Here is a 14,682-nt window from a genome sequence, read left to right as displayed (position 1 = left end):
AGAAAACAGCCATAACTGAATTTCATATGCAACAAAAAGAAGCCCACTGAAGGCACACCAAGTGAATAGCTAGGCAGTACCTGTAACATGACTGACTCTAACATTGCCATAAAGGGCAATGCTGCTCCGAGAAAACAAACCTGGTTTATACACAGTGTGTATACTAATTGTTTTTCTTTTTGTAAAAGCTTTATCAGCAGAGTAAAGTAACATTTTGTCCTAGCTGAAGAACACCATGACTTCCTCCTAATGAAGGCAATACCATCCATAACCTTGCTCTGAAGCCAGGCACTGAGGACACTGCTGGCTTTTGAGGATCAGCAGCAGCTACTCTCACCACATTTTATGTTCCTTGCTGCAACCTCCAATGTGGGCAAAGTGTAGCTGTGTGAACTGAAATCCTGTCTTCAAAGAGTCCACCTTAGACTGAATTCTTCTCCAAAATTTTAGTCAACACCAGAAAGTACTGAAATATATCACATTTTACTTTTTTTATATCAGTGTGTCCTTTCCTCTGCTGTCCCCATGCACTGGAGCTCAGCTCTAAAGGTCAGAAGGAAAATGATCTTGTTTCAGGAAAATGCTTTTTCCTAGCCCTGATCACTTTTAGATATCCCAGCAGCAATAGAGACCCTCTCTCTCCCTGCACCAACAGCTCACAGCTGCTTATGCTCAGAGGGAGGCTCAGGCCCAGAAGCAGAAAGCAAAGAGCCCATGTCTCCCTTCTCCTGGCAACCCCCAACAACTGGGGAAGACAACTGTCTGATCCAAATGCTCCAGGAACACAAAGCAGAGCAGAAAGATGGAAAGGAGATAATATAACCAAACAGGAATACTCTGCTAATGCACCATTTCAGGAAGAAGCCCCCTTTGCAGAGCACCAATGTTATATGGGGCAAAAACCACCAGCACACATGATGTGTGGCTGCTAAAATTGTGGGTGCATTATGTTCAGCCTTGCCCATGTTCTTCTTTCAAAAAGGTAATAGGTAAACTGGAGAACTGTAGATAAACCAAATACCCTCACTGTGTCTGTGGATCAGCTTGTTGCACACCAGGACAGCACTGTGGTCTCATTTGTAGCAGAGCTGGACTCTGCGACTGAACCTGATGTGATATCTGTTCTGAATATCTGAAGTGGTTTATAATGCTAAATATTTTAACAGAATATCTTCTTGGGTTTCAAAATAGCTATCCAAATTTCATGGCTCTTTTTCATTTTACTCACATTGGTCCAATTTCCCTTCAGATGTACAGGCACTCCACTCTCATCAATCTCTTTAAAGAAATATTAGTTAAATGATCAACATTTTCTGGAGGCCCATGTTGGTGTTTTCACAGGCAGAGCAGCAGCCACACAGTTGACAATGATGCCAGTGGAAGCTGTGCTTTGAACACATATACTCTTCTGATCCCTAAGTGCTAAGACTTGGGAGCATCCTTCACACCTATGTAAATTTTAACTTCAATTTCTCTGTGCCTAGATCTCTACCCTAGCACCATGCCTTTCTTCCCTATGAGGTTTCTGTCCTCTGTATTAACTTTTGGCGATGCACTCTGATACCACACTGGATGACATTTAAGAAAACTGAATGTAGCAACTAGGAACTGGGCTACAAAGCAAATGAGAAGGATATGAAACTATTGAACAGAAGAACAATTCAGTTAACATGGTCCACCTTGTCAACAGAATCAGGCATTGTCCTGTGTAGAAACACTGGGTACTTGCATAATTAAAAAACCTGGTAAAGGTGCACACAGAGGAAAAAAAAAAGAATGGAAAATAAAAATAACTTTAGCATTTCTCAAAAGCTTTACATTTAAATTATGCAGCTTCAAACACAATTTTCCTTTAAGCATTAGCATTTTGCTACACACAGTATGCTCAAATACTCTTGGAGTTAGAGGAAGAATTTCCATTTTTGGAGTGATACCCAAGTCTGGCCCTTACTATGCTATAAGTCTTTAAAATTTTCAAAGGAAAAAAATATTGTGACACAACAACTTATGGAAGTTTCTTATGCAAGAAACTGACCTACTGTCTTTTACTGACCTGTGTAAGTCAAAGTGGAAAAAGCTATAGGAATTCAGTCCATAACAATGAATTCATTTAACAAATGTAAACTAAAATGCAGAGTGATGTAAATTAGAAGCAGAAGAAATGCTGAGGGGGTAAAAAAGGTGAAAGATGCTAACAATCTCATATGAAATGCACTGTAGAAAACAGATGTCAGCTCCTGTGAGATTTCCTATGATTTCTGAAGTCCTCCCTTTAACATGCTCAAGTTCTCCAGTTGACAATTCTCAGATAAAGTTATTGGTAGCAACTACCTCAGACAGTTAATTGCCAGAACATCCATGGTGATACTTTGATGTTCACTAAGGTCATACACTCTGCTTTTCTAAACCAGAGGAGGTGGGTGCAGAATCAGCTGAAAAGTACTTCACTCAACATCTAGTAAATGCACCAGCTGCAACACCAGAGGTACTGTAGATGTGAAGATGCTCCTCCTGGGTGGCAAAAGTTACATCCTTTGACTGAGCAAAAGAAGACTCCAAGTAGTTCCATGTGCATTGCTGATCTGCAGGCAATGCTGCAGTTTACTGCTTCACTGACCTTGCTCCTAAGTCGCCTGTTTTTTGTTTGTCTTTGCAGATTTTTTACATTTTTACAGAAAACTCTTGAAAAGAAGTCTCTAATGATGTCTCATTAAAGACAGCAAACAACTAAATATTATGAATTGGTAATAAAGACACAATAAATAGGTATTAAATGGGTACACTGTTTAATACACTATGTAAAAAATAGATTATCATATAATACCATGGAAATAGATGAAAATATTTCATGCATTACTATTTCATGCACATGATAGGTGTCTAAAAAACAGGAAAATGCAGCGCAGATGAAAGGAAGTTTAAACAGCCAGCAATATGATACTAGGAGGTGACTGAAATCTGAACCTTGCTGTATTTAATAGCCTGAACACCACACTTCCCCACACAGTTCCTGTGAAAGGCTGACTAATTTGTTTCAATACAGTGGCCATTCCACAGCACCAAAAGAGAGAGTATCTATCCAAAGCACTGTATGAAAATTCTTCCAAATGTACAATGTGAAGCCTAGAAAGTAGTTAATTTATCACAGAAGCAGAGATTCCTACGGTAACTAATTCAAACTGCTGATGATGCACTAAATCAGAGTGAGTGATGAACACATACATAGCAGCAAGTGAAGTTCAAAAGGATACAGATCTATGTGATCAATGAGCTGTCACACAGCAAATGAAATGCAGTGTTGACAAACGTACAGTAATAGAGATGAAGCTCCAAAATAATCAAACCAAATATAAGAAAATAAACCAGTGCAGAAATATCTCATTACAGCACTGGAGGTGCCTTTTAAAACACATCTACCAGACATTCAAATCACTGATACTTCTCTCTCTATTTAATTTGAAAAAAATAAAAATGAAGCACTGATTACTTAAGAGATGCATTGTCATAACGCAGTAACATCTTCCCAAAAATGCAATCCAGTGACACCAGACATGGAAGAAACCATCAAGAACAGAGTTGGAACAACATTCTACAGAAGAAAATCTCACACAGACATCGTATTGCATATTACCACCCTGAGAGATGACTGAATGATAAAGCCAACTTATGGCTTCTACCTCTATCAATCTGTGCAGTTCAGAAACATAATCAGAGCAAGTGGTGCTGACCAAGCCTCTTCATATTCTAACCACCTTCTTACCTGATTAATAGCTTTTTGACTGAAAAGCAACACCATTTTGTATGAAGAGTACTGGCATTCAGTAATGTGCACTTCTTGAATTTTCCTGGAGCATAAGAAACTGCACATCAGGAAAGACACCAGAACTTTTACAAAGACATAAATCACCTGCTGTGAGAATGAAGGATTTATTAGATATTTTCTACAAAAATAATCGCTGTAACTTTCTCATATGCAAGTGTTACCAGCTGTGGCTACTACTATCATTATTCAATTATTCATTACAGCCAATAGAAATACATTCTCTTTTGCTTTTGTCTACAGAGTGCTACAGTGAGAATGTTCTGTCTGTAACTAAATCTCCTGTCTGAAATGCCATATGACTCAAGACATCATATCTTTGAAGGGCTTTTCAAATATCCTACCTTCACTAGAGTCTTGGATGCAGCTTTAGTGTGGAACTGCCACACTATAATCAAATGTCCTTTCAAGTATATTTACCATCATAGGAACAGTCCAGTTATTCTTGACAGATATGAATCTCTACAAAGACATCTACACTGTAAAAATGAGCACTTCTACCAGAATTTTACTTCCTTGCAGACCCCTTAACAGAACAGTTTGCTGAACTGTTACAGATCACATGCACATTTGTACATTTCCTTCAGATCCTATTTATTGGTAAAAAATATCCACCAAAGAACCTCATTCTCCTCCACCAACTTTTCTCTTCTTTTTAATACAATTGACTGTTTTCTTTCACAAATAAGGGATTTTTCACCCCCAGCCTGTCTCCACCTGCTCTTCAGGAAGTCCACATCAATGAATAAGAAAAAACAAGCAACTAACAAATAAGGTAGCAATCCTATTTGCTTCTTGTTCTAAACCTTTTTTTCTCCTCTCCTTAACCCAAAGTTAAGTTACACCCTATCTATTGTAGTGTCTCTTATATTAAAGCTCTAATTCTTTACCTCTTAATAGGACGATGAATCATGCCTTGATTTGGATGAAACCACAAACAATGCAAACACAAATAAAGAACTACTCATTTTTGTTTATGCTACTTTAATAAGACCTCAGAATTACTCTTTTTTATCGTCTGTTAAGCACTTAAGGACATAGCTAATACACTAAAAAGAATTGAAATTATACTGGAAATATAATAGAGTGGAGAGGTAACAATATAGAAGGTTCCTGGAGTGTGTGGAAGTTAAGTTCTAGACACAGTTGCTGAGCAAAACAACTAAAAAAGCTGTCCTGCAGGACCTCTTGTTTGTGAACAAAGATAGGTGGGTGATGTGATGATTGGAGGGCATCTTGGGCTCAGCAATTACGAAATGATAGAGTTTCAATTCCTGGAGAAATTAGCAGAGGGGTGAGTAGAACTGCTACCTTGGTCTGTTTATGACACTTGTTGAGAGAGCCCCTTGGGCTTTTGCCTGAAGAGCAATTGAGTCCAGGAATGCTGAACATATTTAAGAAATCCTAAAGGTGCTGGAGCTGGCCATCCCAGCTTTCATTTGCTGAAAGAGAAGCCAGTGGGGAAGACCACCAGCCTGGCTGCACAGAGACCTTTGTCTGGAGCTCAGATAACAAAAACAAGTTTATGACCTGTGGAAGAAGGGGCAAGAGCTCAGGAGAACTACAAGGGCATTGCAAGGTTATGCAGGCAGAAAACTTGAAGAGTCAAAGCCAAAGTAGAACTTTATCTATACACTGCTGTAAAACACATGAAAAAATGGTTCTATAAATATATTAGCAACAGGACAGGAGGGCTGAGAATCTCCATTCTTGGCAGAATATGAGGAATAACATGGTGACAAAGAACAAGGAAAAGGCTGAGGTACTTAATGCCTTCTGGGTCTCAGTCTTTCATAGTAAGACCAATTAATTGTTCTTTGGGTACCCAGCCCCCTGAGCTAGACAACAGAGACAGAGAGTGGAATTGAAGCACCAAACATCTGAGGGAAAATGGTCAGCAGTCTTTTACACCACTTAGATACACAGAAATGTATTGGAAAGGACAGGATCCATCCAAGGGTCCTGAGGGAGTTGGCAGCAGTGCTCACCAAGTCACTTTCCATCATTTCCCAGTAGTTCTGGCTCACTGGGTAAGTCCCAGACAACCAGAGGTTAGCAATGTGACACCCATTTACAAGAAGGGCTGGAGGGGTGATCTGAGGAATGACAGGCCTGTCAGCCTGACCTCTGTGCCAGGGAAGGTCACGGAGCAGATTGTCTGGAGTGCCACCACACCACAGATGCAAGACAACCAGGGCGTCAGGCCCAGCCAGCATGCTGTAAGAAAGGTCCTGTTTGACCAACCTGACCCCCTTCTGTGACCTACTTTGTGAATGAGGGAAAGGCTGTGAATTTACTAAAGACTTACTAAAGCCTTTGACACCTTTTCCCACAGCATTCTCCTGGAAAAACTGGCTGTAGAGGTCTTTTAGAACTCAGTTACTCAGAAAGCCATTCGAATGACACAGGAGGAATGAACCATCAAGTGCATTTTCAGAATATTTGTTATTTGAAGAGATTTATAAATAGTAGTAATATTCAATTTTGCTATTCTACAGAAAGGACATTTAGTTGAATATTAGAATTCCACATTAAAACAGGATTCAAGGCAACACAATTCAAAAACCCAAGTGATGGTACCAAGCTAAAGACCTTAAATGCCTAAACCAGTGCATGACAGAAAGGGTAAATTAGTCCTCCAGTTCCCCTTATCATTAGCAAAGCTATAGCCCCCCAAATGTACAGTGCAGGAACAGTATTTTGTTAGATTTGCAAAATACAAAAAATTAAATGATTGACAGAGAGTTCCAATTGTATAATTTGTAGCTTATTAAAAACTTATGAACTTTATGTTTTATTTTGTTCAGCCTGAAAACATATACATGGAAAATCTCTATCTGGATTCCAAACTGGTTTTAGTTAAAATCATCATCTTCCTACTGAACTGATGCCAAGACTCGTACTAGTCAGATTTTCACAGTTAGATTTTTCATAGACTTTCATTAGCAAACAGAATGGTTTCTATTTAGAGCCAAACCAGTGAAAAGCAGAAATAATAGGAAACCACTCAAATCAAAAACCAAAGCTCCATTACAACTTTATGGTAATTATGATTAATCCCTGCATAGCTATTCTTTGATCTGAGCTTTTTTCTCAATCTATTTCAAGACAACTCACACACTGTTATTTCTCAGGCAAACGTAGAAGAAAACAGAAAAACAGGGTTTAAGATGTACACACTAAAACTTTTCCTTTCTAAAACCCTGAGTGACATACTCCATTGGGAAAAGGTGCTACTGAAATCTGCTATGAATGATCTGTCCAAACAGAAGTTTCTGGCTGGAATATGGAGTTTGCTGGACTAAGGACAGGAAGCCTTACTGTCTTAAATGACATGGTGGTTTTACCCTTGACATACAAAAGATTATATGAAGGAAACTTCTGATTTAAAGAGTTCTCATCTGGATGAGAAATTTATCTAATTGATCTGACCTGGTGTTGCAACTAAGCAAATGATCAAGCTGGTCGCATGAGTAAGTTATGCCACAAACCCTGATTGTACTGTAAATTCTCCAAAAAGCTGCATTTCCTCAGCAAGTTTCCTTTCATTGCCTTTGCATGGAAAATACCTCTCTGACATGACCAATGCATTCATTTAATTTTTGGTTTATATTTTATCTTCCAATTTATTTTGGTTAGAGGTAGAATTATTCTGTTAAAAAATGACCTGATCCTAGACGTAGTTTATTTAAATTTCAAAATGAAAAGCTTACTAAGAACAGATAAGATTGATTACTCCTTCTAACTTAGCATAATTGTATTTCAGGTGAACATCAATTTACTTTAAAGGACACTTCTAAGTAGCAGGCTGTATCATACATAATTCATCAATCACAGCTGCCTGTAACATGATTTACTCAAGCAGATTTCAATAGAATAGAGGGAATTGCATTGTTTTTTATGCTTTGGCTTGTTTGTTTTTAAATAGTTTACGAAACACTCATTTGTCCTGAATTATTGCTGAAAGGAGTTCATCCGTGGTAATCAGCACATTGAATTTCTTTCTCTTTCTACAGAAATGTTACCTCTTTAAATTTCTTTTAAAAGACAGAGTGAGTTTTCAAAACATCGTTAAGGCAGAGAGCACTCCACGCTTATTAAAGGTAAAAATAAAGCTCAAGGATTTTGCTATGGAGGAAGGCATGGCAAAATATTTATCTGAAAAGCATTATTCATTTTAGGGCTGTTTATTTTCCAGCTGGCTTATACTGTTATTATTTGTTAGACCAGCAGTCAAACGCAGGTGAAGAGAAGTAGCTACATCCTCAGCTAGTCCTTCACATATTTGTCACATGGATAAAGTGGCTTTTATGTGGCACTCTACAAAAAACTGTATGCCTGTTAAAGTACAATCATTTCATACATCAAGAAATATAGGTGAAACTGGATCTTCAATCAAATTCAGCTTCAGGGACATAGTGGTACCTCAGGTCCTAAAGTAAAGAAACATTTCCAGAAATTGATGCAAATATAGCTTCAAAAGAAAAAAGACAGAGCAAAATAAACTGCTAGAAATACACATCTACACAAAGATGGAAATGCCTTTACTTACTTGTAAGCCCATTTGAAACACAGAGTGACCCATAAAGCTAGCCAACATTCGAATCAGAGCTGCACCCTATGGGAAATAATAGAGAAACAAAGTTACCAGTTTTGAATTCCAATATAACACAATAAATACACTCAGAAGCAGGCATTTCCACCCAACACTAATATGCCTGAAACCTGTAACTTATACAATCTTTATTTGTGCTCGAATGAGAGAGAGAGAGAGAAGATAATGCAAAGGCTTACTAAGAAAAGCGAGAAGGCAAAGGCATAATAAGTGTTAATAAGTGATAATAAGTGTTAATATCCTGCCCCATGTGTTGAGTAAGGCGCAGGTCAAACAACTCTCCCCACTGCTGAAGCATGCATGTGTCAGTTCCACAGGTGACTGACCCCAACCCTTCTATGCACTCAACAGAAAGGCCCAGTTTTAATTGAGAGCAAAGAAATAGTGTCAGCTGCAAATTCTACCTCAGTGATTATTCATAATACTTTTATCTCCATTACACTATTGTACATCAGGATTCAGTGATACTACTTCCCTTTATAACAGCCTTCAAGATCTGGCTACTAAAAGCAAGTAATTTTCATTACAATTTTATAAGATGTGGATATATATATTTGACTTATTAATAGTCAGGTTATTTTCCAGACTATCATGCAAAGAGTTAAGTACTTGTACAGCACTCTTTCTCTACTTATAGCAGTTCTTAGCCTCTTCCTCTTCAGGCAAAGCATAGAGATCTAAAAGACAAGTGATTCTAAATCCCAGTACTTACTGCAAGAAACAGATACTTGCAAGAGCAGCTTTTTTTAAGCATCCTTTTTGTGTTTTCTCACACATTCTCAGAAACACAGTTGCTGTGTATTTTCCCTTTGCACAAGGGCTCTATTTCAAGCAGAAATATCTTTGCAGATCTGATGTGACCATTTAGCTATAATATCCCATTTTACAATATAATTTCAAGACAACCAGTCTTCCAGTCCCAATATCTAAATGCTATACTTAGTACTGATCATGATACCAAAGGGAGGACACTTGTGATTGCAAATCCATTCATTAAAGGCTTTAAGAAAACATGATGCTAGAACTCAACTATCTCATCTAGAGATGAAGGTCCAGGAATTAGGTTAACACTCAATCAGACAATAATAAAAAAAAAAGTGAACATTACACAGGTTCAAAAATTTACAGATTCTAAAGCCAAAAAGACTTTTATAACATTTCTTCTGCATTAATTTAGTAATTTAGGCAAAAACCCTTATTTCTTTTTATTTTAGAAAATTCAAGATCAGAATAATGTTTCAGAGTACTATATAATGTTTCACAACTAATATTTACTCTCACAGTGAAACTACACACCTTTTTAATCATTGGAAGATATCTAGTTTCACTTACTTGAATTTATCTAGCTTCAGCATTCAAAACGAAACTTTATGTCTTTTCCTGCTAAATTAAAGTTCAGGATAGTTTGGAAATTTAACTGTTGTCCAATTTTTAGATCATTTTACGCATGTTCCACTGATTTTTTTATACAGTGACTATTTTTAAGTACTGAATAGATCTGTAATAAACAACACATGAAATAATGACATAAATACAAAATATTTGTAAATTATTAGTAAGTTGTAAGAAAAGACAAGTCCTTCATATAGGCAGCAAAAACAAACATAACATAGGTTGCAGAGTAACTGAGCTGCTTTTAGGAATTGAATAGTGAATAAACCAAAATATGATTTTTGCATTATTAACACTAGGATATGTTGTTATGGTGGTATATAATCTTACTGGAAGACAAATCATGTCTGGAACACATTGCAGAATAGGAAGTAACACCTGTGAACACAGATAATTACCTGAGCAGACAATACCACAGGTCAAAAGGCATTATTGCCCTTAAATTACTAGAGAAACAGATTGAGTGTACTTCTCAGGAACATTTAAGCAGATAAACAGCAGATAAATCTGTTTAAGCAGATAAACAGAAGATTTTTTTAAACTGTCATAAATAGGTAAATCCTACTTATTCTGTAAGTAACTTGGGCAATCCAAAACATCTGTAGCAGAAACAAAAAATCCATAAAATATATCAGACAAAATCCTCAACAAGATGATATTTTTCCATTCATCACACATCCTTTTTCCTACTCACTATTTAGCATTCTAGGATGCCCTGATTTCTTCCTCACAGTTTAAACTTCATATAGTAACAAAAGACATATATTTATATAAGCACCTTGACGCTACTGACTTCTGTAAAAAGTAAGCCAGCTAATAGTTCCATATAATCTTGCCCATAGAGTCTTTTTTTCTATCCAGAGACTAAGAACTATCATGTACATGTAACGAAAGTATAGAACTCCCCTCACAGGTATCATTTAGGCACATGTTGGATGGCTGGCCATTATACAGCAAACAAAAGAAAACAGCAAGCAAAAACTGAATGGAGAGCCAAGGCGCAAAGGCAGGACTACTCTCTCAAGACAGATCTCTTTTCACAGCTACTTTAGAAGTAGTTTCTATCAATTAATTACCTTCAGGTAACTCAGAAACCCTACTTAGAGCTTGCAGAAGAATAGGCTTGTCACAGGTCTGCCACCTTCCCCTCTCAGGGAAAGCAAATGCTTTCTTGAGGTGCTTCAGGAAGGGAATGGATTCAAAAAAGCAAGAGAACCTTAACAGGGGAAAAGTGTCTTCGAGAGATGGGAGAAGAAACAAGGATAAATAAAGCCCTTGGTGTGGAGGGAAAAGAAATGGGAGGAAACCCTTCATTTCACCTTTCCTGAGAGTAGGCAGAACAGAGAATAATGATACATTCATAAGAATCACAGAAGCTCTCCCAACGTTCACAGCTTCTGGAAAGCAGAGCAGGATAAGGCAGCAAACACTGGGACTCTGACTAGGGAGGAAGCAAAACAGGTTTGCAGGCAGAACGATAAAAAGCAAGAGGTATAGAGAGTAACTGGCATAAAGAGTGGCTCACTAAAAGGAGAAGCTTGGAAGATGACCCTAAACAGAGGGTCGTGGGAGGTGCAGAAGGTATGTGCAGTAAATTCTGTTATAGGAAAAACAGAATACATACATGGAGTCCAGAGGACTTATGCTGCCATACCCTCCAAAAGCTTCTTGACCTAGACCTAAACCAACAAAAAAATCCCAACAAATCTGTCCTGCTGCAGGAGATGCCCTTTGGAACCTATCAGCCTCTCACTCTCTGAACATCCTGACATGCAAGGAGCCTGCTCCTCACTTCACTCTCAGAGCCACTTCTGTTCCGCAACCTTTGCCCAACAGAGGAACAACACAGGATGTCTTGACAAGCGAACCTGCCTCTCCTACTGGGCAGAATGACTGTTTATTGATGATTTAAGTGCTTTCCTCCAGGCAGTGGATGACTCAGTACCTTGTCAAGGGGTAAAGCACATGGGTTTAAGAGATCTAGTGGAAAGCAATTCTTTCCTATTCAAAAAACATATCTAGTTCCTGTCAGTGTAAAATCTGACTTGCCTTAAGCCATTGTACACTATCTTAATTTGTCTACCCAGACAAATACACTAGTTATTCATCCAATGATTAATGGCACTACCTAGGTCTGGTGAAGCACTGCTCATTAGCAGATCTCACAAGTGCTCACTAAGATTAATGCCAGTATTCTGCAAATTAAAAGGAAAACGTGGCACACCCTAGTGAAATCACTTGCCAAAGATCACCCAGATCCTCGTATAACCTATACGCTCCTCGTATAACCTATGATACAGCTGAAGCTTTCTCAGCTTCAGCATTGATATTCCACTGCTATATAAAAGGAAAGTAGAATATGTTGGCTACTTCATGGAAATTAGGTAGATACAGCTCTTTTTGGCAAAATGCTCTTGGGAAAAGGCTCATGGACAGCTAGCCAGCACCACCTGAAGATATGGAAGTTTATGCGCTTTCTTCCCCTGAAGAAACTTGTATACTCACAACATGGTAAAGACAATCCATAACCAAACTTAGGAGAAGAATTCCTTTGTATGCAAACTGAACATGTCTTTGAAATCTACAAAATGCAGAGCCAAGCTAAGGTATTCAGTCTAATTCCATGTAGTCTAATTCTCTCCATGCCAACATAAAATAATGTGATTGCATCCTTGATCCCAGATTAGTTTTAACTAATTTTTAAAGATCCACTCCTACATCTTGATCCTCTTACGCCATTACAGATCATAATTACTGTAAGTCAATTTAATTCTATGACTTATTGAATATCTCAATTTTATTATACTTGAAATTCCTTAATTAATTGTTTTACTTGCAACTTGCATCTTGTAAAAGTTTTTTAATACAAAAGATCAGTACTAAACGGAATTTTATTTAACAGGAAACAAACTAAGTCTTATGTATGAACCCACAAAAACATTACTACTACAATACAGTACTGCGACAGAGCCACACAAGAAGTGATACACTTGATTCAATGCAGGTATTTGTAGCACCTGTGACTATAATCACTTTAGATGTTTAGATTTTCCTTACAGTCCTTGGGCTTTATGAGTCACCTCTGGATGCACTTTATCTAATCCTAAAGTAAACCTCAGATGGGGGGAATTGTACTCTAAAAGCACCCATCTCTTGTAATTCACTCCAAAAGCAGGCTTGAGTGACTAGCTCACATGTACACATCTGTGCTGCAGACATCTAAAGTGCAGTGAGATTCATTCCACTGCACTGTCCAAAAAGACCATACAGAGATTGATTCCCCATTCTGGGGGAACTCCTGAATTGTGGGGGTACAAAACTGGTGTGATCCTTTCATATATACAGTCAAATAACAAAAATCGTATCTCACTTTATTCTACACACCATGCTTTTACATAAGAAGACTAGCAAGGGTAGGTACTCAACAGAAGGCCCTGAAGAGAGGGCAGAGTGCCTGCTAGCTGAAGGCAGATGCTCTCGACTGAACAGAAAGCAAAGAAGAGCACTTGAAATAAAGAACTGGTGAAGCAGTTGCAGGGAATGGGAACAATATAAAAATCAGCAAACCAGCACATAGGGTTATGCAGAAGGCAAGAGGCAGGGACAAGAGGTCATATGTGAAGAGATACAAATAAGCTAGAAATTCCTTCAGCATTATTCTTTGAAGAACCAAAAATTGTCATTATTCTAAAAAGTTCTCATGCGAGAAAAATGTCAACAACACAAACCAGAAACCATGAACTACAGCTGATTTACTTTGTAAGGGCAAAATAATTGATTGTTCTGAAAATGCATTAGAGTGGGGGAAGGAAAAGAGATCATAATAGGATGACCTGGAAAACACACAGCTTTTCCATCCTCCTTCCCACAAAATTTTTCATTTTTTCCTTCAATATCAACTTCTTTTTCTTTTTAGTTGTGCTTTTCTGTGCTTCATTGTTTTTGTATTGTTTTAACCATAGGATTGAGATTCATCTGACTGCAAATACCTACATTGTAGCTAAGTGATGCTTACTCAGTTGTACACAGCTGAGGCAGCTGCCTAGACCTCCTTTAAAGGCAAAGGAGAGGGAAACCAGCACTTCAGTTCATCCAAATACATGCATCTAAAATAGGACAGATGAATTTCACCCTAAAGATGCCTGTTTATCTTCGCTGATGATACAGGGAGCTGGGGGGCTACTCAGTTATAGGTAACTACATGGTAATCATCTCAAGTGAGATGATATCAATCTCTCTGAAGATATTTTACCCTGTAAATAACAAAACAACATTAAAAATTATGAAAAAGTTAACAGTGGGAAAACACCTCCTCAAATTTGCAAAGGCAGCATCTTGCAGGCTTACCTATCAATTTATCTCATGTAACACCAAGTATCGATCATAGTAATTACACAGATCTCAATTTATCTCTTCTTCACTGAATGTCCACTTTGCCACACTTCTTTAGGAATTAAAGCCGTTTGATTTAGTTCATAATTTTATGACACAAAAACTAAAATCAGGAAGGATCCTGGTCAGTAAAACATCCCCATGGTATCCAAGGTGTAAGCAGGGAGTGAGGTGTTGAGGAGGGGAACACTGGACTACCAGAAAAAACTACATAACTGAGGTTCTAAAACAGAAATTTAATACATCAATTTTCCACAAATTCTCCACCCATCCATTTTGCTTTTTCTTCTCATTAAATAAACAAAACCAAAAACTAAATACAGGTGATTTATTAACTTTCCTCTATTGTGCAGTAGTCAATTCAAAATCAGTCTAGATTAATTTGTAATAACACCATCTGTTTTTCAAATTCAGTGGGACACAAACAGAAGACCTACAGTTATTTTTCTGTTTGCTGATAAAC

At 37.7% G+C, this 14,682-nt stretch overlaps 1 protein-coding gene across 1 annotated transcript in view; it reads right to left on the bottom strand.

The window, feature by feature from the left end:
• Positions 1 to 14,682, bottom strand: part of TRHDE (thyrotropin releasing hormone degrading enzyme) — a gene marked incomplete at its 5' end in the record, with an annotated part of 202,012 nt that overhangs the window by 81,000 nt on the left and 106,330 nt on the right. The window contains one exon of the mRNA XM_084206037.1: positions 8,373 to 8,438. Within this exon, the coding sequence (XP_084062163.1) occupies positions 8,373 to 8,438 (66 nt within the window). The remainder of the gene's footprint in view (positions 1 to 8,372; positions 8,439 to 14,682) is intronic.

The sequence above is a fragment of the Fringilla coelebs genome, assembly GCF_963513975.1.
Source record: "Fringilla coelebs genome assembly, chromosome: 5".
NCBI lineage: Eukaryota > Metazoa > Chordata > Aves > Passeriformes > Fringillidae > Fringilla > Fringilla coelebs.
Note: the sequence above shows the minus strand (reverse complement) of the source record. Positions and strands in the feature narration are given on the sequence as shown.